Source organism: Geotrypetes seraphini, chromosome 8 (genome assembly GCF_902459505.1).
Source record: "Geotrypetes seraphini chromosome 8, aGeoSer1.1, whole genome shotgun sequence".
NCBI lineage: Eukaryota > Metazoa > Chordata > Amphibia > Gymnophiona > Dermophiidae > Geotrypetes > Geotrypetes seraphini.
This window is the reverse complement of record NC_047091.1, coordinates 114,795,290-114,823,056: the sequence shown is the minus strand read 5'-3', so window position 1 is coordinate 114,823,056 and position 27,767 is coordinate 114,795,290. Positions and strand designations below refer to the sequence as shown.

The window sequence follows — 27,767 nt, the reverse complement described above, 5'->3', positions numbered from 1 at the left end:
GTCAAAGCGATCCCATGCATACCGGCTTGATTCCCCCCACCCCCCCTTTTAATGAACCTTCTGTCATTTACTTGGATGTGATCAGCTGTTAAGCAAATTAAGCAAAAACAAAACAGAGAGACAAAGATACAGTAAGAACTGTGAGGGGAAATGGAAAGTACATTTTTCTTAGTTTTATTGAGTAATAACTTTCTTTAACTGTCTTAATAAAGTCTTTAACTCTTATTGAGTAATTTGTGCTAAATTTAGGTCAAGAATTGATCTAGGCTGATTTTGCACAATCTTTAATATTTTGCTCTTGCTCATTAGTGAGATGTCTGAGCCTATATTTCATCTACCAGCTTCTTGAAGTTGGGTGAATATTGCATGAGGGCCAGTCTCAGGGAATCCTGGAGATGTGTCATTTTCAGATTCACACAAATGCAGATTCACACAAATAAGTTGAACTAAAACAGGAGTGTACAGCTTCACTGCATCTTTTCAAGTTGGGAAATTTGTCTCTAGGTACTAGCTTCCAAAACGATTCTTGCTCAGCATGTGTCTTGAGAAAAATGTCATTTTTAAGGGTTAATATTTTGTTTTCAAGAGATGACTTGTTCAATGAGTAATTTTTACTGTAGTTTCCTTAATGTCCACATCTACTTTGAATGGGTATGAGAAGTACTCCATAACTGTTCCAATTTTTTGGGAAGTCACAGAATCTATTTTCAAATTCTTGGATAACAGAACAGATTTCTGTCACATACTTCTCGTTTTGAAAAACAAAATTTGGATATTGTCCCAGATGGTCCTGCGTATTAGGAAAATGATCAAAAGTGTTGTTTGCAAGGTCAATCATCATTAGCTCAAATTTGTACTTGTAGGATGAAACTGTACTTATCTCACCAATGCATTTGTTTTTACCTTGTAGTTCAAGGTTCGTATCACTTAGTTCGCCTGTAAAGTCAGCAAAAAATGCCAGATCACATAACCACTCCTCATCTTCCAACTCTGCTTAGTCATCTCCCCTCTCCTTCAAAAAACTTCTTATTTCATTCAGCAAATCACAAAATCTTTGCAGAAATTTGTGCTTACTTAGCCACCTTACATCTGTGCAAAATGATTTCCGCTGCCCTTCATCAAGAGTAAGATTGAAAAGCTGTTCTTGAAGTGATCTTCCACAAACTGAATTTACAATTTTGAAAATGATGTCCATGAGTCTCTTGCTTGCCAAAACTTGCTGGTGAATGATGCAGTTGTAAGAAAGGAAATCTGGGAAGTTGTCGTGCTGTCTACAGAGGGCTATGAGACCCTTAACCTCACCTGTCATTGCTCTTGCTCCATCAGTAGTGATGGAAACAAGTCTATGCAATGGAAGATTATACTTTGAAAGAACTGAATATTTCCTGACCGGTAGTTCTCCCTTTTGAAGAAATCATTCCAAGTAGTTCTTCTTTAACACTGAAGTCTTCAAAAACCATCCAGATAAAGACTAGTAACTGGGCTATGGCTCTTATGTCTGTAGAGTCATCCAGTTGGCGTGAGAAAGCAACACGATTTGAAACATCCTCCAACAATTGTTCAGTTGTGTCTCCACACATCTTTTCTATTTGCCGTAAGTCGGTGTTTCTTGATAATTGTACATCTTGAATATAACTGGGCTATGTCTCTTATGTCTGTAGATTCATCCAGTTGGAGCGAGAAAGCAACACAATTTGAAACATCCTCTAACAATTGTTCAGTTGTGTCTCCACACATCTTTTCTATTCGCCACACAACGGTGTTTCTTGACAACTGTACATCTTGAATAGCAGCTATGATCTCTTTCTTAGTTTGAAATCCTTCAAAAAGATTGTCAGCTGCTTCAAGAAAACAATCTTTTACAAGGAAAAATTATGTTCTTACCTGTTAATTTTCTTTCCCTTAGACACAGCAGATGAATCCAGAGACCAATGGGATAGCCCACATCTACCAGCAGGCGGAGATAGAAAAACTGATTAACAGGTGGTCCTATTGGCTGGCACTCCTCCTGTTTATCCAGTATAGCTCCTTGCCCAAGCATCCGTAACCATCATTAGGCATAATCTGTAAAAAACTTCTTTCCCATAACAAATCTCAAAATGCAAAAATACAGAAAACAACCTGCCATAATAACAAACTGCGAAAGTTGCAAAAGAAAAAACCGAGAGACAATATCCAGAAAGGGTGGGACTCTGGATTCATCTGCTGCGTCTAAGGGAAAGAAAATTAACAGGTAAGAACATAATTTTTCCTTCCCTAGCAACAGCAGCAGATGAATCCAGAGACCAATGGGATGTAGCAAAGCAATCCTTAATCTGGGTGGGAAGCAAACGCCGCCTCCGCAACAACCGAAGCACAAAAAGCCCCTACCGCATGCAACCCCATATCCAAGCAGACATGCGGAGAGAAAGCACTCTCAGAAGACCAATTAGCGTGAGACAAATCACCTCCAAGGAAAAAAACCTCTGGGCCGAGCCCAAGAAGTAGCCATTGCTCTGGCGGAATGGTCATGAAGTTCTTTCGCCAACCGCTTCCCTGCCAGCAAGCAAGCATAAAGAATGTCCTCCTGGACCCATCGAGCGATGGATGCTTCGGACGCCGCCATACGTTTGAAGCGTCCCTTGAAGAATACAAATAGGAGATATAAACAACTAAAAGTCGTTAGAAACCGAGCTCAAGGAGAACGCTACGTACGTATCAAAAAATGCAGTGAATAAAAGCACTGCTCCCAATTTCTCCTCCCAGGAAGAAGGAAGGAAAAGCGAGCATAACATAAAAGAAAGGATGACACCCCCCCTAGAAAGAAATAGTGGTACCATCCGAACTGATACCCTGTATTTCGGAAATCAGAAATAAGAATCCCTGTTGAACAAGGCCTGCAACATAGAAAACCGCAGAGCTGAAGCCATGGCCACAAGAAACCCCATGTTCAACGGCACAGCCCTTTAGAGTCCCAAAAGACAAGGATGAAATGAAGCCTTCAGTAAACTGAGAAGTACATGAAGATTGTACTCCAAATGGGGCTTTCTAAGAGGCGCATGAATATACCGCACTCTGTTTAGGAACTGAACTATATGAAGCTGAGAAGTAAGTGAAGAGCAATATACCTAGCCCTTGTAACAAGCCAAGAATGGCACTAGAAGCTGAAGGGAATTGAACGCTAAGCCCTCGGCAATACACTTGTGCCAAAAAGGAACTCTGGAGTGGTTCAAACGTTAAGAAGCACCCAAGAAAGGAAAAACCTCCAAAAGGAAGCAGAAGCCACAGGAGAAGACGTCCGTAGCACCTGGATAAGAGAAGAAACAACCTGCTTCACATAACCCTTACACGTCAGCCAAGATTTTTCCAAAAAACTAGGTCGTAATACTAAAGTAGTACGAATATCCATGTTGATCGGACCCTAGGCGAGCAAAGCGGAGATACCAGGAAACTTCTTAGTCCGGCTGTCGAAAGACTCATCAAATCCGCATAGTAAGGATGGCGCCACTAATCCAGAGATTCTACAAATACTGTGCCCAGAAAGTGAGCTCAAGATGGCAAATCCAAGCCATCATCAGCCAGCGGAAAACACTGAAAAAGAGAAGGCAGAGGCGAGAAAGGAGCCATGCAGCTACCCCCTCCAACTCCCACTCCCTGGGCCCGCCGAAGAAGCTAGGAAGCTTAGAATTGAGAGACGAGCCCATGAGGTCTAGGTCAAGGAGATCTCACATCCATAAAAAGAGCTAGAACGCCTGAGTCACAAATCTCAATATCCAGGATGCAGAAGATTACACTATTACTAACATGCACACTTTCCAGAGCGTACACAGCGCTGTACAGTGTAACATACAAGAAACGGGCCATGCTCAGATTCTGCGGAGAGAAAGTCTATCCAAACTCTTATCCTGATCCATAAAAGGATCTGCCAACAGAAGACGAAGATGAGAGTCCACCCATTGAAGCAGAACTACTTCACCTGCCAACTGAGTACAACACCTACTGCCCAAGCTGTAGAGAAATACCCCCATCCTAATACTGACCAAAAGGACCCTCAGTGGCAATCCGGAAGAATGATCTGAAGCTCCAGAAAGGTATCCTGACCCTGTTCAAGAGTAGAAGAATGAACAAGTACTGAGTCGCCTCTGAAGACCAGACTCCTGGAGCTGAGGATGGAAGCCACCGAGCCCCCCAACCCGACAGCCCGGGATGGTCGGTGGTCATGAGCTAGTCCAGCAAAGACCGAGGCATGCCTTGAAAAGAGAAATCGCGCTGAGCCACCAAATCATACAGAGCGATGCAGGAGGAGCATACCAAATAATTGGAGCCCTGAGATACCGGGAACCACTGGAACAAAAGCGACTGCTGTAGCGTAAGAAGGGGAAAGCAAGCCGAAGTTCCCAGTGGAGTCAGCAATATGGATCCCAGAAACTGTACAGAATCCCATACTCTTGGTCATGGTAAGCGAAGAAGAATACCAATCTGAGACTGAGACCCCACGCCCAAGTCTCCGGAAAGAAACACATGTCTCTCCTATATGAATAAAAACATCACCCTGATATACCTATAAATAGTACAGGAGAAAAGAGCGCTGTGCAAATTCGAAGATGCATGTGTAAAGAACTGAGGAAAAGATACCACCCTTTTCGTGTCAGTCAAATGGCCCGACTGGAAGTCGTCCGAATCAAGCAGGCAGTCAAGAAATTAGATGAATCGCCTGGTAGCGCCAAAATGGTACCACCGCCCACATAACCTAAAACATTCATGAAGCCTTGGGTAGGCGAAATGGCATGTGCCAAAACCGAAAGCGCTGCTCCAAGAGAGTCAGGCAAACCAAGTGCCGATTCTGAGTCCATAGAGAAAATGTAAATATACTCCCAGGTTGTCTGCAGAAATGTGTAACCCCGATAAACTAATTCAGTAGAATGGGATCCAGCCTGCCCAATGCCCCCGTCTCGGGCACCATGCAGTAAGTGGAACAACGTCCCTTAGTTCCCGAAGAACTACAAGAACTGTCCTGAGGACCAGTAACACTGAAAAGGGAAACACAAAACACAGAGACTCCAAGAACGAACTGGAAACCTAAGGAGGATGCAAAGATGCAAGCATCCTGAAAAATCTTTACAGCCCCCTGACCTGACATTATAGCGTCTTCTCCCTCATGAGAAAGCCTGAAGAGTCATTGGAAGAAGTCAAGATCCCCTCAGAATGAAGTGCAGAAGGTCAGGGAATGGCAGGATGAGACTGTAGGATCTGCAAGAAGATTCTCCTAGGAAAAATCAAGTTTCACAATGTAAAGAGGAATATACTGGAACCATGAAAACAGTACTAACCCCATGCAATATGAGTGAAATATGTATGTCCTTTAAAGTGAATACGTACTAGACTCAATCAAGATGCTGCATCTACCGCCCTGTGGAAAACAACAGCATCCTTGCAGGTATCAGACAAAGCTCACATCGCTAATGAGAGCTTCAGGGATAATAATAATAATAATAACTTTATTTTTCTATACCGCCATAGTCAGGCGACTTCTAGGCGGTTTACAATGTAAGAAGGCTGGACATTCAGCGAATAACAAAGGTCTTAGTACAGTACAATGCTAATACAATACAATAACTCCACATATAATACAATACAGTAAGTCTAAATACAATACTATACAATAAGTTTAAATACCGTACCGAACAAAGAGTCTAGATGCCGAACAATAGTCTAAATGGTAAACTTACATATTAATTGGAGATCTAAGGGTAATGAGTGTCTGAAAGATTTAGAACATCCATGAGGGGGGTCTTAGTGGGGGAGGGGACCGTTTTAGTCAATGAATTTAGCGAATAGGGTGGTTTTGATCGATTTGCGGAATGTATTATAAGTCATATTTGGTTCGTTTATGTGGTTTTTCAGCCAGGTTTGCTGTCTGTTCGCTTGGAACTTAAAGGTTCTGTCCAAGAAGGATTTGTATCTGCAGCCTGTGGTCTTTGGGTATGCAAAGATGTTTTTGTTTCTGGTCGTTCTTGTGGGGTTGTGTAGGGTGAAGTGAGTTAGTAGGTATGAAGGTGCTAGTCCCCAGGCTTGTTTGAAACAGGTGCAAGGTGCAAGGATGAGGCTAACAGCCACATAGCGCGTGATCCTCCGCAGGTTTGATAGAATAGGTAACTGGCTCCTGGTTAAAAGGAGCTGTACAGCCCTTCCTGTCTGGTCGTGGGGCCCGTCTAGCATGTGCCATGAGAAAATGGTGACAGGAGAAACCAGCGTGATAAGCATGGAAATCTGAAGTCCAGGCCCCCTCAGAAATAGAGAAAGAGAGTCCTGGCCGCAGGAAGATGCGCAGTGTCATTATGCCCATAGAGACAGCCCAAACTTGGAAACTGTTTGTACTACCTTTAGGCATATATATCCTGTGCCACTACTAGACACATGCAGCTCAGCACAGAGGCCCAAATAAGGACAGTTACCAACAGACAAAGGCTCAATCTGCAGGGACCCCAAGAGAGACAATGAGATACCTGTGTGAAATACAGGGCACTATCTTACTGCTGATCGCCCCAGTCCGGAGACAAACCGAGACTGGGTGACCTAGCACAAGTCAGAGTCTCTCTGGTAAACCCCCTTGAGTGCTAACCCCAGAGTTCGATTAAACAAGCAGCTTCCTTCATGGGAGTACAGCAGGAACACAGACATAGACATATAAAGCTACCCAAGCTTGTCCCAAAGCTGGTGAAACACATACAACTTGTCTTAACCGGAAAGGAGAGAAGCCCCGGCATACCCTGACCAAAGTCAGTTGGAAACAAACTACCGGAACGCTGCAGCTCTCCCGCCATCGCCAGAGACCCATGCGCACGCCTGATTCTCGCTGACACTTGGCCGCTGCATCAACGCTCCTAGAAACATAGTCGGATTCGAGCCCCGCAAAATTTACCCTGCCGCGGCTTGCATAGAAAGAAAATCAGACTCAGAGAATAACCAGAAGAACGGCCCACAGCGCCAGAAAAAACCTGTCCCATCTCATGCTGCTATAAACCGGCACTTGCACAATCAGCTGCACATGGCCGTGACAAACACCAATGAAAGAGAGCCTCAGAATAAACAGGACTACTATTGCTACACTGAAACCCAACAATGAGAACAAGTGCGAGCATGAAATCGCACCGCTACTGCCGCACTGTAACCAACAAGGAAACCACGCGCGTGCATGCAAAGGGCGGGAAGTCCCGGCTCCCTCCACGGATTTCTAGTCATAAAACTTAGCCTCAATAAAATATCCATGCCTTAAACATACGTTGACCGAACCCATATTACTAAGACTCCCAAACAGAACCTGAAGTTCAAACAGACATACTCACAAGCTTGTTGTTAGAGCCGGTTGAAGCCAGTTAAAACTGGTTGATCAGCAGTAACTGAGCAGAATGGAGGAACTGTGGGTTGTTTTTTTTTAACAGAGAAGGGAAAGAAGAAAAAAATTGAGACCCAGTCAGACCCTCTAGCAATGGAGGGAGGGTGAGGCAGGGACCTAGGGGGGGCCCAGGTGTAACCCCTAAAGCCGGCACCGTTCAGCCGGACACCCCTGTCTCACTGAAGAGAAAATCTCAACAGGAGAAATAGCATTGCCAGCTCACTGAAGAAAAATCTCAACAGGAGAAACAGAATGGCAGTCTCACTGAAGAGAAACCTCAACAGGAGAAAATAAAGTTCCAGTCACAGCCAGAATTCAGGAGCTAGTTGAATAGCGACCTTTTCCTGCTGGGAGATAGAGAATACTAGATAAATAGGAGGAGTGCCAACCAATAGGACCACCTGTTAATCAGTTTCTCTATCTCCGCCTGCTGGTAGATGTGGGCTATCCCATTGGTCTCTGGATTCATCTGCTGCTGTTGCTAGGGAAATTCCCCTATCTTTACTACCATCACATCTTGTCTTTTGCTGGGGGTTGCCACTATAATTGTCCTGCACACCCATCTTTTAGTTTAAATGCCTAGAAACTGATTGCCTGAATTCCTCAGCAAGGATTCTTTTTCTTTCTATAACAAGATGTGGATATTATTACAATACAGTCTCTTGTCTTTCTATGTATTACCCTATCTTCCTATGTACCTAAAGCCTTGTTGATGACACCATATTTTGAACCACCTATTGAAGTTCTCTCTATTTTCTACTCTTTCCTCTTCCTTTCCATAAGTAGGCAGTACCTCTGAAAATGCTACAGTCTTTATGAAAGGTTTTAAGCCCTCCCCCAGCTCTTGAAAAGCTTTCTTCACTATATGTTGGAAATAATTGGCCAGGTCATTTGTCCCCAAGTGGATAATATCAGTCTTAGAATTCTTAGTTTTTTCCCTAACTATAGTCAATATTTTCCCGGTACTCCTGGTAGCCGAGGATCCTGGAAAGCATTTCACTATTTGGGGCTCCTTAAACCTGTGTTGCAAAGTTAATGCCTCTGATGATGGAATCCCTTAGCAGTAACAGCTTTCTGTTTTGGGCTTTTTTATTTGTGACTTGGGTGTGCTTTTCTTCTTGCGTTACCATCACTAGTTCTAGTTCCACCTCAATTCATTTTTCTTGAGCATCACAATGCTCTAATGGAGGAAAGGAATTCTGTAGGGGGGTGACATTAGACTGTCACTTAATGTTGGAAATTCACACAGACCTTATGATAAAAAAATGTTTTATGATCCTCTGGACACTTTGAACTATTAAAAAATATTTTGACTTAGTTTCTTTCAGACTGATAGTTCAGTCTCTAATTCTGTCTGCTCTTGACTATTGCAATATTATTTACTTGGCATCTTATAAAAAAAATCTTAAATCGTATTTGAATAGTAGGCCTAATTTTTGGCCTTAAAAAATATGATCATATCAGCCCGTTTCATCAGCAGTTACATTACCTACCATTCGAAGCGCAAATTCTTTTTAAATTTGGCTGCATTTGCTTTAAAGCTCTTTTTGGTCTGGCTCCGGGATACCTATCCTCCCAATTTAAATTATATAGATCATCTAAAAATATCCGTAACAACTATATGTTCATGTACCATTCTGTAAAGGCTTGTCGCTACAAGAGATTTTTAAATAAGACTTTTGCTTTCCAGTTAGGAAAAATGAATTCCTGGTTGATTCTACAAATGAATTTTTATGTCTTAAGAAAGTCCTTGAAAACATATCTGTTTGATAAGTTTGTAACATGATCATTGTTTTTAATCTTATTTTATGTATGCTTCACTGATTGTACAGTTCTTCTTGATTGTGAACTGCCTGGAACTCATGGTCGGGTGATATACAAGAATAAAGTTATTATTATTAATAATTGTGATGGTGGATGTTCCTGTGTTACAGGCTGTAGTCTACCGAGCCCACTGTGATACATTTATTCCTGGTTTGTTTCATTCTTTGAGGCAGTGGTGGTAAATTGATATGATTCTGTGGAGTGGTAGCAGCTGTGTTAATTGCATCCAAATCCTGATTACGTTTACAGAGTTCCTCTAATACTGGCAAGCCTTAAAAGCTTCCAAATGGTATGCCTTGGAATTAATGCACACAGTGATTGCACTGAATAAAAGTCATCCTGATTGGTTGGAAAAGGAGTTGACCGAGTTGATTATTTGTTTGTCTATATATGAGTAGCAAACACTGGGGTGGGTGAGGCTTTAAGTCTTATCCTCTTTCCTATGAGGATAAGCTCTTACTACAGTGCAGAAAAAACAGGAGTTTTAAAATTTAAAGTCCTCCTTGTCCCAGAGCAGTATACACAGGATTTAAAAACAATTGCACAATTTTCTTATACTTTTTTTCCTAGGAATAGGAAGCCAAGAGGAAATATAGCTTAAAGTCAACAGAGAGCCAAACGTCCCAATACAGTTAAGGAACAGTGGGGGGGGGGGGGGGGGAGTTTCCTTAGGAAGAAGCGACAGGAAGAGAATCTAGGTAGGTATAAAATGCTATAAAATAAAAGTAAGACCAGAAATATAAAAATATGAAATTCTGATTAACCTAGCTTTTAGAAGCAGAGCAGTCCACAGGAAAAGGTCCCAGATCCAGGAGACGTTGTTAGACCTGCTGAGATATACTGGGAGGTGACGCTGTGTATCACAGCTTAGGCTACAGTACAACTCTATAACCTCTATCTCTTCAGCTTGGAGAAGAGAAGGCTCAGGTGTGATATGATAGAGGTCTATAAAATACTGAGTAGAAGTGAATTGCTTGTTTATTCTTTCCAAAAATACTGGGACTAGTATGTGATGAAACTACTAAAGTAGTAGATTTAAAACAAACCAGAGAAAATATTTCTTCACACAACGTGTAATTAAACTCTGGAATTTGTGTGGTAAAATCAGTTAGTTTAGCAGGGTTTAAAAAAGGTTTGGATAATTTCCAAAAAGGGAAGTCCATAGGCCATTATTGAGATGGCTTGGGGAAATCCACTGCTTATTCCTAGGATAAGCAGCATAAAATCTGTTTTACTACTTGGGATCTAGCTAAGCACTTGGGATCTGGGTTGGCCACTGTTGGAAACAGCATATTGGACTTGATGAACCTTCGGTCTGTCCTAGTATGGCAATTCTTATACATGCATGTATATGCCAGATTTCACAAAGCCATATGTACTCGTTTTAATGGATTTTTGGGGTGGTGTTAGATGTTATAGAAGTTAACACAATCCCCCACTTGTGGAGGACAGCCAGGCCCATATGAACAGGAAATGACACATGCACAGTTCTTGGAGCAGGTACAAAAGCTATTGCAGGAATTTAAAAAAAAAAAAAAAAAATGAAGTGTATTCACTTTGTAAAATAAGACCAGCACAGAGTGTTTCAGCCTATCAAAATCATGCCTTTTGAAATCTCTATCTTGGATCATCCACACATGTGTGTGTGCGCATATCTGGCCCATTTAAAAAATGCCGTGCTAGCACCCCCCATGACCCCCCACCGGAACCAGAATGGAGGCAGGAGGGATGCCCATGCCCTCCTGCCACCGCAAATCTCCCCTCCCACACCATGCCAGACAAAATCGGCAGAAGGGATGCCCACTCCCTCCTGATGCCGCAAACCTCCCCCAAACTGATCCCTCACCACTCCCCTTCAAAAAAAATATATATATATATATATCAGTAAGAGGGATGACCACTTGGAAATGCCCAGTCCCTCCTGCTCCTCAGGCCCACCATTCCAAAATGGCGGGCCTTCCCCTTCTTGGTGCATCCTGGGATGCATGGGGAGGGACCTAAGGCCATGATTGGCTCAGACGCCCAAAGCCCCTCCTTAGGCGTCTGAGCTGGGGAGCAGAGAGCAATAGGTTGGGGAGAGGAGAGAGACAACCTCTCAGGGCAATAGAAAAGCCATTTCACTCTCTGCTTCAGACTGAGTCCACAGGTCAAGATCTTCTTTATCCATGACTCTTAAAGGGGGTGTATCAGTTGCTGGAGGCACCAGGGGTCTGTAGACAGGACCCTGCTTTTCAGGCGAGTGAAGCTGATAAATAGTAATAACATATCCCAGGGGTGCCAGAGACTCACCTTTCCCCAGGTGTGTGTTTATACTCATGTATCGTGCAGTCCCAGTCAGGCTCTTGTGCTCTCGATATGGGATGTGTTTTTTGGTCTCAGGGTCAATGTATTCTTTAGCTAGTCCAAAGTCAATGATATGAATAGTATGCTGCCGCTTGCTCCCCGGCCTTCCAACCAGGAAGTTCTCTGGCTTCACATCTCGGTAGATTAGACTCTTCGTGTGTACATACTCCATCCGTGTAATCTATAAATTTATGAAAAAGACAAAATAAAACAATTGTGAGCTCCAAATACTAGAATTTCTCCTCTGAATGCACGTTAGAAATCTTTACGGCTATATGACGTGACGAGCAAGAGAGAATTTGCCATGTCTGAATTTGTTCCAAAGTTCTGACAGTGGAAGCCCAAACACAAATCAATGGACGGTTGTTTAGCCTCTGTTAAATCACCAGAAACATACACTAAAGTAGGTAAAATTGAACTCTCTAGAATTATGGGTCAACCCTGAAAAACTGGAACAGTGCCATATATCTATAAAGCCACAGGATAAGGAGCTAATATGGAACATATGAGAAACACAAAAAAAGAACAGGTTCTTCTTTACTTGCCCTATTTCAGATTCTATCATGTTGTCTTTCTTGGTGTTAAGTATTAGATGTAAATTGAGGAACACCAATAGTAGAAAAACAGTTATCGGTCGAGGACAACCCTCTCCTTATGTTATTAGACAGACCCATGTGTAATAATTTTACTCATTTGCACAAAAACTAGAACTTGTGCAAAAGCAAAGCAGCACTCACCAGCTGGATCGCTATCATGAGCACAGTTTTCAGTGTGAATATCCGATCGCACAAATCAAACAGGTCCTCCAGGCTAGGCCCCAGCAGTTCCAGCACCATGGCATTGTACTTTCCGCATGGCCCAAAGTAGTACACTTGAGGGATACCTTCTAGAAGGACGAAAGACAAGAGACTCACACACAGCAAAGGACAGGCCAACAGAGGCTCACAGTGCATGAGCATGCATATCATGGACTTATGCAGGGAATAATCCCAAAGGCATGACTGAACTCTTAGATAAGGAAGGAAATCTTAAAAATGTTCCATCCCCATCAATCACCAATATGCAACTCAAACCCTATCAACTTTAATTACCCTTATGCTGCTTATTGTTAAATTAACCACCTGATCATTTTTTGCTCTTCTTCCTTTCTCCCAAACCTCACCTGAATTGCCAAGCTGTTTGTAAAACCGATATTCCAGATGTAGCTGTGGAGCTCTGGATTTTATAGGTTCCTTGGAACAGGTACATGGAAAAAAGAGGAGAAAATAAAGTGACTGATCTGGACAATCTCATTCATTTCATTAGATTTATATCCTGCCTGAAGAGAGCAAGTCTCAGGTGTTTGGAATTAAGGAAGCAGAAAGTTTATTTATTGCATAATCATTAATTTCAAGAAAAAAATTAAAGTTAAAAAAGTTTTCACACTAACACACTAAAAAGGCAGGTACAACAGGTAAACAAGACATTGGCAATGACCAGAAGGATGACTGGAGGTACCAGCAAGAAGTAGATGACAGTGCCTATGTGTAAGTCTTTTATTAGAAAGAAATCAACAAATGAGGCCGACTCCTGCAGAAAACCAGACAAAATCAAAGCAGAAATAGTATTTATTATAACTGTTCACTAGATAAAAGCAATCTTAATAACACATCTAAAAAAAAAAAAAAATCAGCCTAAAAAACTCACAAACTCAACATGGCCATGCTTTCCCTAAAGCTGCAATATGTATGGGGGAAGGAAAGGGAAGGATGAAAAAGGTAATTGCAGTTAATTACTATACTGAATATAACAATTAGCAATCAGTGACACATGTACTCTTTGGAAGGCTAACAAAGGTGAATAAAATTTTTGATGGGCTGGGCAGCCCTTTAAAGAAAAACTCAGCAGTGTTAGTAATTTTAAGCATCAATGATCAATGTTTTCTTTTTAAACAATGATAGTTGGGATGATTAGAAAGCACTCAAATTAAAATTATATTTCATGTAAAACAAATCATTCATGAGTATTATAACAATGATTTGAAGGTAATTTGGTCATTGCTTTTTGTATTTAACATGATTGGTTAATACAGTATAGATCTTGCATGATGCATAAATTCCAGTTTGTTTATATTAGTTATAGTAACATTCATCTCTGCAATGCCTTAAAACAGTGTGCCACAAACTTTAAAAGCCATGGCCCCGAGGGCATCTGAAGTGTTTGGACTTCGATGTGATGACATCACGTGCACATGTGACATCATCACATACTGTAGACATTCATGCAAGCACGGATGTGCTCCAGCCACAGCCCTGAGTCTCCTATTGCCGCTGGTGGTGGGGTTCTAGAGAGGGAGAGGTGTGAGGTGTGAATAGCACAGATGTGCCGCGAGAGGCACATCTTGGAAGCAGTCAGCTGGCGCCAGTGCCTTTCCACCTCAGGGTCTTGCAGCACACCTGGAATCTACTGCGGCACACAGTTTGTGATACACTGCCTAAAAAAAACATATTAACAGGCCTGATTAAAAACTACCTCCAGCACCCCTAGACCACCCTTTGGAATTATAGGACTCTTGAATGCCAGAACAGCTGTTAAGAAATCCTCAATGATTCATGATGTCATCTATGAATAGCATCTTGACATTTTAGTAACAAGTGAAACCTGCCTAGATGAACATAAGAACATAAGAAGTTGCCTCCGCTGAGGCAGACCAGAGGTCCATCCTGCTCAGCGGTCCGCTCCCGCGGTGGCCCATCAAGCCCATTGCTTGAGCAGTGGTCTATATCTATCTATACCCTTCAATCCCTTTTTCTTCTAGGAATCTATCCAAACCTTCTTTGAAACCATTTAATGTGTTCCTGTCTACCACAGCCTCTGGAAGCGCGTTCCATGTATCCACCACCCCCTGAGTGAAGAAGAATTTCCTAGCGTTTGTTCTAAACCTGTCCCCTTTCAGTTTCTCCGAGTGCCCCCTTGTACTTGTGGTGCCCCTTAATTTGAAAAATCTGTCCCTGTCTACTTTTTCTATGCCTTTCAGGATCTTGAAGGTTTCTATCATGTCTCCTCTAAGTCTCCGCTTTTCCAGGGAGAAAAGTCCTAGCTGCTTTAATCTGTCGGTATATGGGAGATTTTCCATTCCCTTTATCAGTTTAGTCGCTCTTCTCTGTACTCCCTCTAGTACCGCCATGTCCTTCTTGAGGTGCGGCGACCAGTACTGGACACAGTACTCCAGATGCGGCCGCACCATTGCACGATACAGCGGCATGATGACTTCCCTCGTCCTGGTCGTGATACCCTTCTTAATGATACCCAACATTCTGTTAGCTTTCCTTGAGGCCGTGGCGCACTGCGCCGATGCCTTCAGTGTTGCGTCTACCATCACTCCCAGGTCTCTCTCCAGGTTACTGACCCCTAGTGGTGTTCCCCTCATTTTGTAAGTGAACATCGGGTTCTTTTTCCCCACGTGCATGACCTTGCATTTCCCTACGTTGAAGCTCATTTGCCATTTTTCGGCCCACTTTTCCAGCTGCGTTAGATCCTTTTGGAGATCTTCGCAGTCTTCCCTCGTTTGAGCCCTGCTGTATAGTTTGGTGTCATCTGCAAATTTTATGACCTCACACTTGGTTCCCGCTTCTAGGTCGTTTATGTAAATATTGAACAGGAGCGGTCCCAGCACCGACCCTTGTGGAACTCCGCTCGTGACCCCTTTCCAGTCCGAGTAGTGGCCCTTTACGCCAACCCTCTGTTTCCTGTTTGCCAGCCAGTTTTTGATCCATCGGTGGACCTCCCCTTGCACCCCGTGGTTCCATATCTTTTTGAGCAGTCTCTCGTGTGGTACCTTGTCGAAGGCTTTTTGGAAGTCGAGGTAAATGATATCTATAGATTCCCCTTTATCCACCTGGCTGTTCACTCCCTCAAAGAAGTACAATAAGTTTGTGAGGCAAGACCTACCCTTGCAGAAGCCATGCTGACTCGGTTTTAGCTGCACATTGTTTTCGATATATTCACAGATGCTGTCCTTAATCAGTGCCTCCATCATCTTTCCCGGGACTGAGGTCAGGCTCACCGGCCTGTAGTTTCCTGTGTCGCCCCTTGAGCCCTTCTTGAAGATGGGCGTGACATTTGCTATTTTCCAGTCCTCCGGGATCTCTCCGGTTTTTAGGGATAGGCTGCATATTTGTCGGAGTGGCTCCGCTATTTCGTTTTTTAGTTCCTTGAGTACCCTTGGGTGAATGCCGCCCGGGCCTGGCGATTTGTCGCTTTTTAGTCTGTCTATCTGCTTGAGTACATCCTCTTGGCTTACCTTTAAATTGACCAGCTTATCATTTTGGTCTCCTATTACGATTTCCTCGGGTTCCGGAATGTTGGTTGTATTCTCCCTCGTGAAGACTGACGTGAAGAACTCATTTAACTTGTCAGCTATCTCTTTCTCTTCTTTTACTACTCCCTTTCTATCTCCATCATCCAATGGAGGGAGATTACCACTGGCTGAACAATGCCCAAAAGGTTTCAACATCTGACATTAACCAAGACCAGCAGGAAGAGGTGGAGGGGAATCAGTCCTGATTTGGGATACAAACTGCACAGAATTGCCATGAATCAGAATCTCTTTTAATCCAGCTAGAAGAGAAGAAACCAATCTGTCTGCTCATGGTATACCGAGCATCTGTGCAAGAACTCCTTGATCTGATTACACAAGTGACCCTGAATTACCCTAGGATAGTGATAATGGGATATTTCAATTTACACATCGAAACTCTAGATACCACCACAGCTGTCTTCCTGGACACGATGACAGCACTAGGATTCACAGAGGTCAATTCTCCAACCTATGAAAAAGGGTCATATACTAGAATTGGTATTCTACTAAGGGGTTGACATCCTAGTTCCTCTGGACCAACTCCATCCTTTTTATATCTTTTTGAAGGTGCAGCCTCCAGAATTGTACACAATATTATAAATGAGGTCTCATTAAAATCTTATACTGGGGCATCAATACCTCCTTTTTCCATACCTCTCCCTATGCAACCTAGCATCCTTCTAGCTTTTGCCTTCACCTTTTTAACCTGTTTGGCTACCTTAAGATCATCACAATCACACCCAAGTCCCGCTCTTCTGTCATGCACATCAGTTCTTCATCCCCTAAACTGTACCGTTCCTTTGGGTTTTTGCAGCCCAAATGCATGACCTTGCATTTCTTAGCATTAAATTTTAGCTGCCAAATATCAGACCATTCTTCAAGCTTCGCCAGGTCTTTCTTCATGTTATTCACACCATCCGGCGTGTCTACTCTATTGCAGATTTTGGTATCATCCACAAAGGGTCCCAACCAAGTCTTCAATCAGCTAACCAGGAGCTAACAAACTTGCCCTCTCTTGATACAGACATATGGGACTCTTAACCCAATAACAGAGGAGGGCCTTGACAAAGTCTTAAGAGACCTTCGATCAACTACCTGCTCCCTTGACCTCTACCATCAAAGATAGAAAGAGAAGAGCTCATGATTTTTGTGGTGCCTTCTATGAAGCCTCTGCTTGCCTACCTAATAGGCAACTACCAATAACATTAAAAACACCAATGGCATGTCCTTTGTTAAAGAAGAACAACCTTGACCAGGACAAACTTGAAAGTTACCAGCTAGTATCTAAACCTCCCATTTCTAGGAAAACTTACAGAACAGCTGGTGTGTATTCAACTCAGTGACTGGCTAGAAGAGAAACTGGCTAGATCCATGTCAATCTTGATTCAGACCCAATAATGGACAGAACAGTCCTTGTATCCCTGCCAGATCTTCACCGAAACTGAAACAGTGGATTTGCACAGCGGTTGTACTGCTAGATTTCTCAGCAACTTTTATGGATCATGATATCATGCTAGCACAACTGGTAGAAACAGGTATCAATGGAACAGTACTTGCTTGGTTCAGACAGGCAATAGTCCATACTGTTCAGCAGCACCTCATCGCAACCATGGGGTATAACCTGAGGGGTATAAGAATCAATACCATCACCTATTCTTCAGGGTTTCAAGATTAAGCCGGACAAGTTCCTGCTAAACTGGGACATACACAGGTGAGGCTGGACTCATTTTAGAGCACTGGTCTTTGACCTGGGGGCCGCCGCTTGAGCGGACTGCTGGGCGCGATGGACCACTGGTCTGACCCAGCAGCGACAATTGTTATGTTCTTATAAAAGGGGATGGAACTCCTCTTGTAAGAGGAAAAACTAAAGAGGTAAGGGCACCAGCTTAGAAAAGAGATGGCTGAGGGGAAATACGAAGACTACCATACCATATAGTTTCTTATTTCCTGCAATTTTCTTCAAGGAATCATTATGGCTCACAATAAAGATTGGGATCAGTTATTACATTAGCAAGCAGATTCTAGATAGGGGGTTGGGTAGAGATCAGTCATTATGAGGAGAAAAGGTAAGTAAGTCTTTAATGTTCTTCTGAAGCTGTAATAGGAGGGAGCTTGGCATAAGTATAGGGGGTAGACTCTGGAGCCCAGGGATTCAAAGGTGGATCAAGTAGCTGCCCTATAAATCTCCTCAGATGGAACTGCCTGAGACTCTGCCCATGAAGAAGCCACACTCCTCGTAGTGTGTGCTCAAAAAAAATCAGTGCTTGTTTATCACACGTGATATTGCTGAAGAACTAGCCTTACAAATTCATCTTGAAATGGAAGCCTTTGAAGCCAGCTCATTAGTACAAAAAGATGACCTGAGAGATGAAAATCATTCGTCACTTCACGGTAACAAAGAACTCTCCTAACATCTAGCTATGCCAAAACTTTGTCCTTTCTCTTTGAACCCATATTATGGAATGCAGGTAGCCGGACTTCCTGATTTATATGGAAGACCGAAACCACCTTTGGCAGAAAGGAAGGTACTGTGCGCAGCGAGACCCCAGCCTCTGTAAATCTAAGGAAAGGCTCTTTGTACGACAGAGCCTGCAGCTCCGAGACCTTTCTCGCTGAGGCAAAAGCTACTAGGAAAACAGTCTTTAATGGTATGATCCATCTAGCAACACCTCTTGTAAGGGCTCATAAAGGCCTTACTGAGGGCATGCAAAACAATGCTAAGTTTCCACGTTGGGAACAGCTGTCACATAGGAGAATGCAGCCGCAACTTTCCCTTCAACAAATCTGGCAGAATTAAAGCCCAAAGAAACTTTCTCCACTCAAGCCCTAAAGCACGAGAGACCTGCCATCTTCACTTTGAGGGAACCAACCTCCAGTCCTTTCTCAAATCTATCTTTAACAAACACCAGGACTACTGACATTAGAGCCTTAAAGGGCTCCACCTTCAGCTTAGCACACAGGCACTGAAACATTTTTTAAGCCTTAGCATAGGTTGTGACTCTTCGCTAAGCAGAGAAGTTCATTTGGTAACCTGAGCTACTAGCAAATCCACTTTAGGTGGGACAAACAGCTGTTGAAAATCCTGAGCCAAGGCACACAACTTTGCCGCAGTCCTGGCAACCTAGAAGGGACTCTCCAGAGCTTGAGGAGATACAGCAAAGCCCAGTGACAGAGGAGGCAGAGCCAAAAAATATAGATAATGCTTTCTATACCAGTGTTTCTCAATTTGGTCCTGAAGTACCCCTTTGCCAGTCAGGTTTTCAGAATATCCACAACGAATGTGCATAAACTTGATTTGCATACACATGCTTCCAATGCATGCAAATTTCTTTCATGCATATTCATTGTGGACATCCTGAAAACCTGACTGGCAAAGGGTTACTCCAGGACCGAATTGAGAAACACTGTTCTATACAACTCACGATTAGAGGTGAATAACCCACTGGCTCAAGACTCGTATGCCTTTTGCTCTAGACATAAGAATTGCCGCTGCTGGGTCAGACCAGTGGTCCATCGTGCCCAGCAGTCTGCTCACGCGTCGGCCCCTAGATCATAGACTAGTGCTCCAAAGAGTCCTGCCTTACCTGTGTACATTCCAGTTTAGCAGGAGCTTGTCCAACTTTGTCTTGAATCCCTGGAGGGTGTTTTCCCCTATAACAGACTCCGGAAGAGTGTTCCAGTTGTCTACCACTCTCTGGGTGAAGAAGAACTTCCTTACGTTTGTACAGAATCTATCCCCTTTCAGCTTCAGGGAGTGCCCTCTCGTTCTCCCTACCTTGGAGAGGGTGAACAACCTGTCTTTATCTACTAAGTCTATTCCCTTCAGTATCTTGAATGTTTCGATCAGGTCCCCTCTCAGTCTCCTCTTTTCAAGGGAAAAGAGGCCCAGTTTCTTCAATCTCTCACTGTACGGCAACTCCTCCAGCCCTTTAACCATTTTAGTCGCTCTTCTCTGGACCCTTTCGAGTAGTACCTTGTCCTTCATGTACGGCGACCAGTGCTGGACGCAGTACTCCAGGTGAGGGCGCACCATGGCCCGGTAGAGCAGCATGATAACTTCTCCAATCTGTTCGTGATCCCCTTCTTTATCATTTCTAACATTCTGTTCGCCTTTTTCGCTGCCACCGCACATTGCGCGGACGGCTTCATCAACTTGTCAATCAGAACTCCCAAGTCTCTTTCCTGGGAGGTCTCTCCAAGTACTGCTCCGAACATCCTGTGTTTGTGCATGAGATTTTTGTTACCGACATGCATCACTTTAAACTTATCCACGTTGAACCTCATTTGCCATGTCGATGCCCAATTTTCGAGCTTGATTATGTCGCATTGCAGATCTTTGCAATCCCCCTGTGTCTTCACTACTCTGAATAAATTTGTACTGTCCGCAAATTTAATCACCTCACTCGTCGTACCAATGTCCAGATCGTTTAAAAAGATGTTGAAGAGCACGGGTCCAAGCACCAAGCCCTGCAGCACCCCATTGGTGACGCTCTTCCAGTCCGAGTATTGTCCATTTACCCCCCACTCTCCATTTCCTTTGCTCCAGCTAGTTTTTAATCCACGTGAGTATTTCACCCTCAATTCCATGTTTTGTAATTTTCCGAAGTAGTCGTTCATGTGGAACCTTGTCAAACGCCTTCTGAAAATCCAGATATACAATGTCGACCGGGTCGCCCTTGTCTATCTACCTGTTTACTCCCTCAAAGAAGTGCAGCAAGTTTGTCAAACATGATCTGCCTTTGCTGAAAACGTGTTGACTGGTCCTCATCAGCCCGTGTGCGTCAAGGTGATCAGATGCGATCCTTTATCAGCGCTTCTACCATCATTCCCGGTACAGAGGTCAGACTCACCGGTTTGTAGTTTCCCAGATCTCCCTTCAAACCTTTCTTGAAGATTGGAGTAACATTCGCCACCTTCCAGTCTTTCAGAATCTTTCCTGATTTGATCAACAGATTGGCTATTAGTTGAAGCAGTCCAGCTAAAGTCCCTTTATAACATATCTGTGATGTTTATCTCCTCTTATGGTATGTATTATGTTGTACATTGCCAGGAGCATTTTGCTAGTGGTCTAATATAATAAAGTTGCAATAAACTATGCATTTAAGTTTCTCGGTGGGAGGTGTAGATGGAGGATGAATGTATTACTTTAAAAATCAAGACTTGCCACAGAACCAGTAAAAAACCATATCAAATAAACTTTTGGAACTGAATATCCAAATGAGGCAGGTGTGCCTGTGACATACATCCTTGAGAGAACATTGCTGTCAGTTTGGACTGTAACCCTGTGTGCTGCCACTATGTAAGCAAACCTTTTCCTGCACTTTATATAGAGGTTATGCTACTATAACTGTCCTGTGATACATTAACCCCATCACGAAGAATGTTGCCACTTCTATGATGGTTGCTACTGTAATTGTTTGTGATGCATTAATTGATGTTGTAAGACGTTTGTGTTTATGTTGTCAGAACTGCTGATTGTAATTTTTAGGATGCATTAATAGATGTTGTAACCCGCCTCGAACTCCACAGAGGATTTGGCAGGATATAAGATCATCAATAACAATAATAACAAACCAAAAAGCACAGTTACTTACCGTAACAGGTGTTATCCAGGGACAGCAGGCAGATATTCTTTACGCATGGGTGACGTCACCGACGGAGCCCACGGTACGGACCTTTTTACTAGAAAGTTCTAGTTGGCCGCACCGCGCGTGCGCGAGTGCCTTCCCGCCCGACGGAGGAGAGCGTGGTCCCCAGTTAGTATAAGCCAGCTAAGAAGCCAACCCGGGGAGGAGGGTGGGACGTAAGAATATCTGCCTGCTGTCCCTGGATAACACCTGTTATGGTAAGTAACTGTGCTTTATCCCAGGACAAGCAGGCAGCATATTCTTTACGCATGGGTGACCTCCAAGCTAACAAAGAGGGAGGAGGGATGGTTGGCCATTAGGAAAATAAATTCTGAAGTACAGATTGGCCGAAGTGCCCATCCCGTCTGGAGAAAGCATCCAGACAGTAGTGAGTAGTGAATGTGTGAACGGAGGACCAGGTGGCCGCCTTGCAGATTTCCTCAATGGGTGTGGAACGGAGGAAAGCAACAGAAGCGGCCATAGCTCTTACCCTGTGGGCCGTGACAGCACCGTCTAGTGACAGACCGGCCCGAGCGTAACAGAACGCGATGCAAGCTGCAAGCCAGTTGGATAGCGTCCGTTTAGAGACCGGTCGACCCAAACGATTCGGGTCGAAGGTCAGGAAGAGCTGAGGGGACAAGCAGTGAGCCCTTGTACGATCAAGATAGTAAGCCAGGGCACGCTTGCAGTCAAGGCTGTGCAATGCCTGTTCTCCGGGATGTGAATGAGGTTTCGGGAAGAAAACAGGCAACACAATGGACTGGTTGAGGTGAAAAGCTGAGACCACCTTTGGAAGGAACTTTGGATGGGTGCGCAGAACCACCTTGTCATGGTGAAAAATAGTGAACGGTGGATCGGCAACCAGTGCATGAAGCTCACTAACCCTCCTGGCAGAGGTGATGGCAATGAGGAAAAGAACCTTCCATGTCAGAAATTTGAGCGAAGTTGTGGCAAGCGGCTCAAAGGGAGGTTTCATGAGGGCAGATAAAACCACATTCAGGTCCCAGACGACCGGAGGAGGCTTCAGAGGTGGTTTGACATTGAAGAGGCCCCTCATGAATCGGGAAACCAGAGGGTGAGCCGTGAGAGGTTTTCCTAAGACAGGTTCATGAAATGCCGTGATGGCACTGAGATGGACTCTGATAGAGGTAGACTTGAGGCCTGCGTTGGACAGGGAGAGCAAGTAGTCCAGAACAGTTTCCACCGCTAAAGAGGTGGGATTGTGATGATGACGGAGGCACCAAGAGGAGAACCTGGTCCACTTCTGATGGTAACATTGGAGGGTGGCCGGTTTCCTGGAGGCGTCCAAAATGAGACGGACAGGCTGAGACAGATTTCCTGAAGAGGTCAGCCCGAGAGAAACCAAGCTGTCAGGTGGAGCGAAGACAGATTGGGATGTAGTAGAGACTGATGTTGCTGTGTAAGAAGAGTAGGAAACACAGGTAGAGGAATGGGATCCCTGGAGCTGAGCTGAAGCAGGAGGGAGAACCAGTGTTGACGAGGCCACCGGGGAGCTATGAGGATCATGGTGGCTCCGTCCCTGCGGAGCTTGGATAAAGTCCGCAACATCAGAGGTAGAGGAGGAAAGGCATAGAGGAACCGATCCGTCCAGTCGAGAAGGAATGCATCCGGGGCCAGACGATGAGGAGAGAAGAGTCTGGAGCAGAACTGGGGCAGCTGATGGTTGTGAGGAGCTGCGAATAGGTCCACCTGCGGAGTGCCCCAGCGAGCAAAGATGGAGTGGAGCGTGGGAGGATCCAAAGTCCACTCGTGAGGTTGAAGGATGCGGCTGAGATTGTCGGCCAGGGAGTTCTGTTCGCCCTGGATGTAGACAGCCTTGAGGAAGAGATTGCGGGCCGTGGCCCAGGACCAAATGCGAAGAGCCTCCTGACAAAGGAGGCGAGATCCGGTGCCGCCCTGTTTGTTGATGTAGTACATGGCAACTTGGTTGTCCGTGCACAGGAGCAGAACCTGAGGGCAAAGAAGGTGCTGGAAGGCCTTGAGAGCATAGAACATGGCTCGTAGTTCCAGGAAATTGATGTGATGAAGACGCTCCTGCGGGGTCCAAAGACCCTGGGTGCGTAGGTCTCCCAGGTGAGCTCCCCATGCATAAGGGGAGGCATCCGTGGTGATGGTCATGGAATGCGGGGGCAGATGAAAAAGAAGGCCCCTGGAAAGATTTGAGGAGTTCAACCACCATTGTAGAGATTGCTGAAGAGACGATGTCACAGAGATGGGATGAGAAAGAAGGTTCGAGGTCTGTGACCACTGGTTGGCCAGAGTCCATTGAGGTGTTCTGAGGTGGAGTCGTGCCAGGGGAAGCACATGTACCGTCGAGGCCATGTGGCCCAGGAGGACCATCATTTGTCTGGCAGAAATGGAGTGATGAAGGAGCACCTGACGACACAGGTGTAGCAGAGTTCGCTGACGGTCGGAGGGGAGAAACGCCCTCATTAGTGTGGTGTCGAGAACTGCTCCAATGAACTGAAGGCGCTGCGTGGGAAGCAGATGCGACTTGGGGTAGTTGATCTCGAACCCCAGGAGGTGGAGGAGAGAGATGGTATGATGAGTGGCTTGTAGCACAAGTGGAGACGTAGGTGCTTTCACCAACCAATCGTCCAAGTATGGAAACACCTGGAGGTTGTGAGACCTGAGGAAGGCCGCCGCCACAATGAGGCATTTGGTGAACACCCTAGGTGATGAAGCGAGGCCAAAAGGTAGCACTTTGTACTGATAATGGCGATGGTGCACCTGGAATCTTAGGTAGCGACGTGAAGCTGGATTGATTGGTATGTGAGTGTAGGCCTCTTTGAGGTCCAGGGAACATAGCCAGTCGTTCTGAGAGAGATGAGGGTAAAGCGTGGCAAGGGAGAGCATTCTGAACTTCTCCTTGACAAGACATTTGTTGAGGTCCCTGAGATCGAGAATGGGACGTAGGTCTCCTGTCTTTTTTGGAACCAGAAAGTAACGGGAGTAGAATCCCCGGCCCCTTTGTTCCAGAGGTACTTCTTCGATGGCATTGAGGAGAAGGAGGGATTGGACCTCCCTCAGGAGGAGGGGGGTTTGAGTTGAAAGAGAAGCAGACTCTACGGGAGGATTGTCTGGAGGAAGAGTCTGGAAGTTGAGAGAGTAGCTGTGGCGGATGATGTTGAGGACCCACTGGTCTGATGTGATGACCTCCCAACGGCTGAGAAAAATGCGGAGCCTGCCTCCGATTGGTTGAGGGAGAGGCAATGAGGGTGGAAGACTGGCTAAGCCCTGGAGAGAGGAGTCAAAAGGGCTGAGAAGGTTTGGCAGGAGGAAGAGGCTTGGCAGGTTGACTAGACTGTGCACGAGCCTGGTTGTGTTGTTGGCGAGCCCGCCTAGGTTGCTGTGAAGGTGGGTTAAGCGGCCTAGCGGAGAACCTGCGTTGGTATGAAGACTGTGGTTTGTAAGGCCGAGCAGGAGGGGCCTTCTTCTTTGGTTTAATGAGAGAATCCCATCTGGTCTCATGGGCGGAGAGTTTTTGTGTGGTGGTATCCAGAGACTCTCCGAACAATTCGTCTCCCATACATGGGGCGTTGGCTAGTCGGTCCTGATGGTTGACATCCAGATCAGAGACCCTGAGCCAGGCCAGGCGGCGCATGGCCACAGCGATGGCAGATGCACGAGAGGTGAGCTCAAAGGAGTCATAGATGGAGCGCACCATAAATTTTCTAAGTTGAAGCAAGCTGGAGATGTGCTGCTGGAATAGTGGAACCTTGTGCTCCGGCATGTACTTTTGCATGGCGGAGAGTTGCATTACCAGATGTTTCAGGTAGAATGAAAAGTGGAAAGAGTAATTGTTTGCCCTGTTGGCAAGCATGGCATTCTGGTAGAGCCACTTGCCAAACTTGTCCATAGTTTTGCCCTCCCTGCCAGGAGGGGTAGACGCATATACACTGGAGCCTTGAGTCTTTTTTAAAGTGGACTCAACCAGGAGAGATTCATGGGGCAGCTGGGGTTTATCAAATCCCGGGATTGGAATAACCCTGTAAAGGCTATCCAGTTTACGGGGTGCCCCAGGGACAGTTAATGGATTTTTCCCAATTTTTATAAAAAGTTTCCCGTAGGATGTCATGCACGGGTAACTTCAGGAACTCTTTAGGAGGTTGATCGAAATCCAATGCCTCCAGGAAAGCTTGTGATTTCTTGGAGTCAGATTCCAGAGGCAAAGATAAGGCCCCCGATAACTCCCTGAGGAATTTTGAAAAAGAAGATTGCTCAGGTTTAGATGTGGTATCGGGGGCCGAGGGCTCTTCGTCCGACGACGATGCATCCTCCTCGGTACCGAGGGGAGATTCTTCCCAGAGGTCCGGGTCTCTGACATCGGGTGCGTGCCGAGAGACTGGAGTGGAAGGCTCGGTATGATGAGCTTTAGACCGAGACTTGCCTGAGCGTACCGAGACGGTACCGGGGGATGAAGACCTGTGTCTGTCTCGGTCCCGGGAAGAACGGTGCCGGTCAGGTTCGCGGGAAGACCGATGTTCCGCTCGGTCCCGAGGAGGATCGGATGTCGTCAGAGCGACGGCCTCGGCATGGGCATGGGTATGCGGTGCCGAGAGAATGGGCATGGAGGGGTCCATAGGTACCGATGGCGTGGATACCGGTTGGACGGTGTGGGGCTCGGGCCGGTCTGGTACCGAGAGCAGCGGTGCCAGGATAGAGGGCAAGAGCTGTTTAAGTTGCTGTTGGAGTTGTTCCTGCAACTTATCCTGGAGGATGGCCGCAATGCGGTCATCCAGAGGTGGCACCGGAACCACTTTTTTCTGCTTTGGTTCCATGGGTGCCGCTCTACGCTCCGGCGATGAGGAGGCCGATGACGAGGCACTCACCGATATCGGAGCGGAGCGCTTTTTAGTTCGGCGTGGAGCCGAAAGAGCCGGTGTCGCCACCGAGGTGGGAGGGCGCTCAAGGGTGGAAGGCTTCTTAGCCGGCTTACCTGGCGCCGGTGGCGCCGATGTAATGTCAGGCGGTGTCGAGGTGGTCGGTGCCGACTTCGATGGTGCCGCAGTTGAAGAAGTCGAGTCCATAGTCGGGCCGGTGCCGAACAGCAGACTTTGCTGAATTTGGCGATTCTTCAAAGTGCGTTTTTTAAGAGTGGCACAGCGGGTGCAGGAGTCCGCCCGATGCTCCGGTCCCAAACACTGTAAACACCAATTGTGTGGGTCAGTGAGGGAGATCGGGCGTGCACACCGCTGGCACTTCTTAAAACCGGGCTGCGGGGGCATGAATGGAAACACGGCCTCCGCAAAATCAAACCCCGAGGCCTGGATCGTGACAACAGGCCCCGCCGGGGCAAGGACAAAAAACTAAACAAAAAGAAAATATTTTTTTTTTTTGGAAATGAAAGAAAAAAGAACCCGAAGGTAAATAAAACGAAAAAAGAACGCGAGCGGGAAGGCAAAAAGAGGATTTCAATCAGAGTTGAAAAACGCACGTCTTCTTCGCTCCGCGGAAACGAAGAAACTGGGGACCACGCTCTCCTCCGTCGGGCGGGAAGGCACTCGCGCACGCGCGGTGCGGCCAACTAGAACTTTCTAGTAAAAAGGTCCGTACCGTGGGCTCCGTCGGTGACGTCACCCATGCGTAAAGAATATGCTGCCTGCTTGTCCTGGGATAATGCTCATTTCAAGATTCTAGGCAACACTACAATAAGCAAACTTGCTAACGTGGGGGTGCTCATGGTTTGTTTCCTAGTGATGTCAACACTTCTCTTATTTCAGGCCAAACTCACTAGTATTTTACTTGCTTAAACAAACAAAAAAAATATCCCCAGAAGTGAGGGAAATGCCAGCACTACGACAGGCAAATACCAAAGCAAGATGATGGATGTCATCAGCAAGGTTGGTTGGTTAAAAATTTTTGGATGATGATCAAGTTTTTTTTTAATGTTTAGGCCTTATTTTGCTCAACTTCATTCTTTTTACCTTTGTTTGCTCTCTTCTCTTCGCTCCCAGCTATAGTTTAGTGATTGGGAGGAGGAGGGGGGAGGAGAGAAGATAAGTGCACTATAACCCATGGTTTTACCCATGGTCAGCAACACCAGTGAACAAATGTATGCCATCTTACTAAAACATTCAAGCAAACTGAAAATTGTTTTAGATTTGATCACCTTAATTGACTGCTGCATTTTATACACTGAACCAATGATCGGTTTTGTCTCTCTTCACATCCAAGTCTCATGGACTGGTCATCTCCCCCACCTCCACTCCTCCCCCCACCCCTGAACTTCTTCTAC

At 45.3% G+C, this 27,767-nt stretch overlaps 1 protein-coding gene across 2 annotated transcripts in view; it reads right to left on the bottom strand.

The window, feature by feature from the left end:
• CSNK1G2 (casein kinase 1 gamma 2) overlaps positions 1 to 27,767 on the bottom strand; it is a 129,928-nt gene that overhangs the window by 45,241 nt on the left and 56,920 nt on the right. For both annotated transcript variants that reach the window (XM_033956779.1, XM_033956778.1), the window contains 3 exons: positions 12,705 to 12,774; positions 12,280 to 12,428; positions 11,489 to 11,723 (listed from right to left, as the gene is read on the bottom strand). In XM_033956779.1, coding sequence (XP_033812670.1) covers positions 11,489 to 11,723; positions 12,280 to 12,428; positions 12,705 to 12,774 — 454 coding nt within the window. The remainder of the gene's footprint in view (positions 1 to 11,488; positions 11,724 to 12,279; positions 12,429 to 12,704; positions 12,775 to 27,767) is intronic.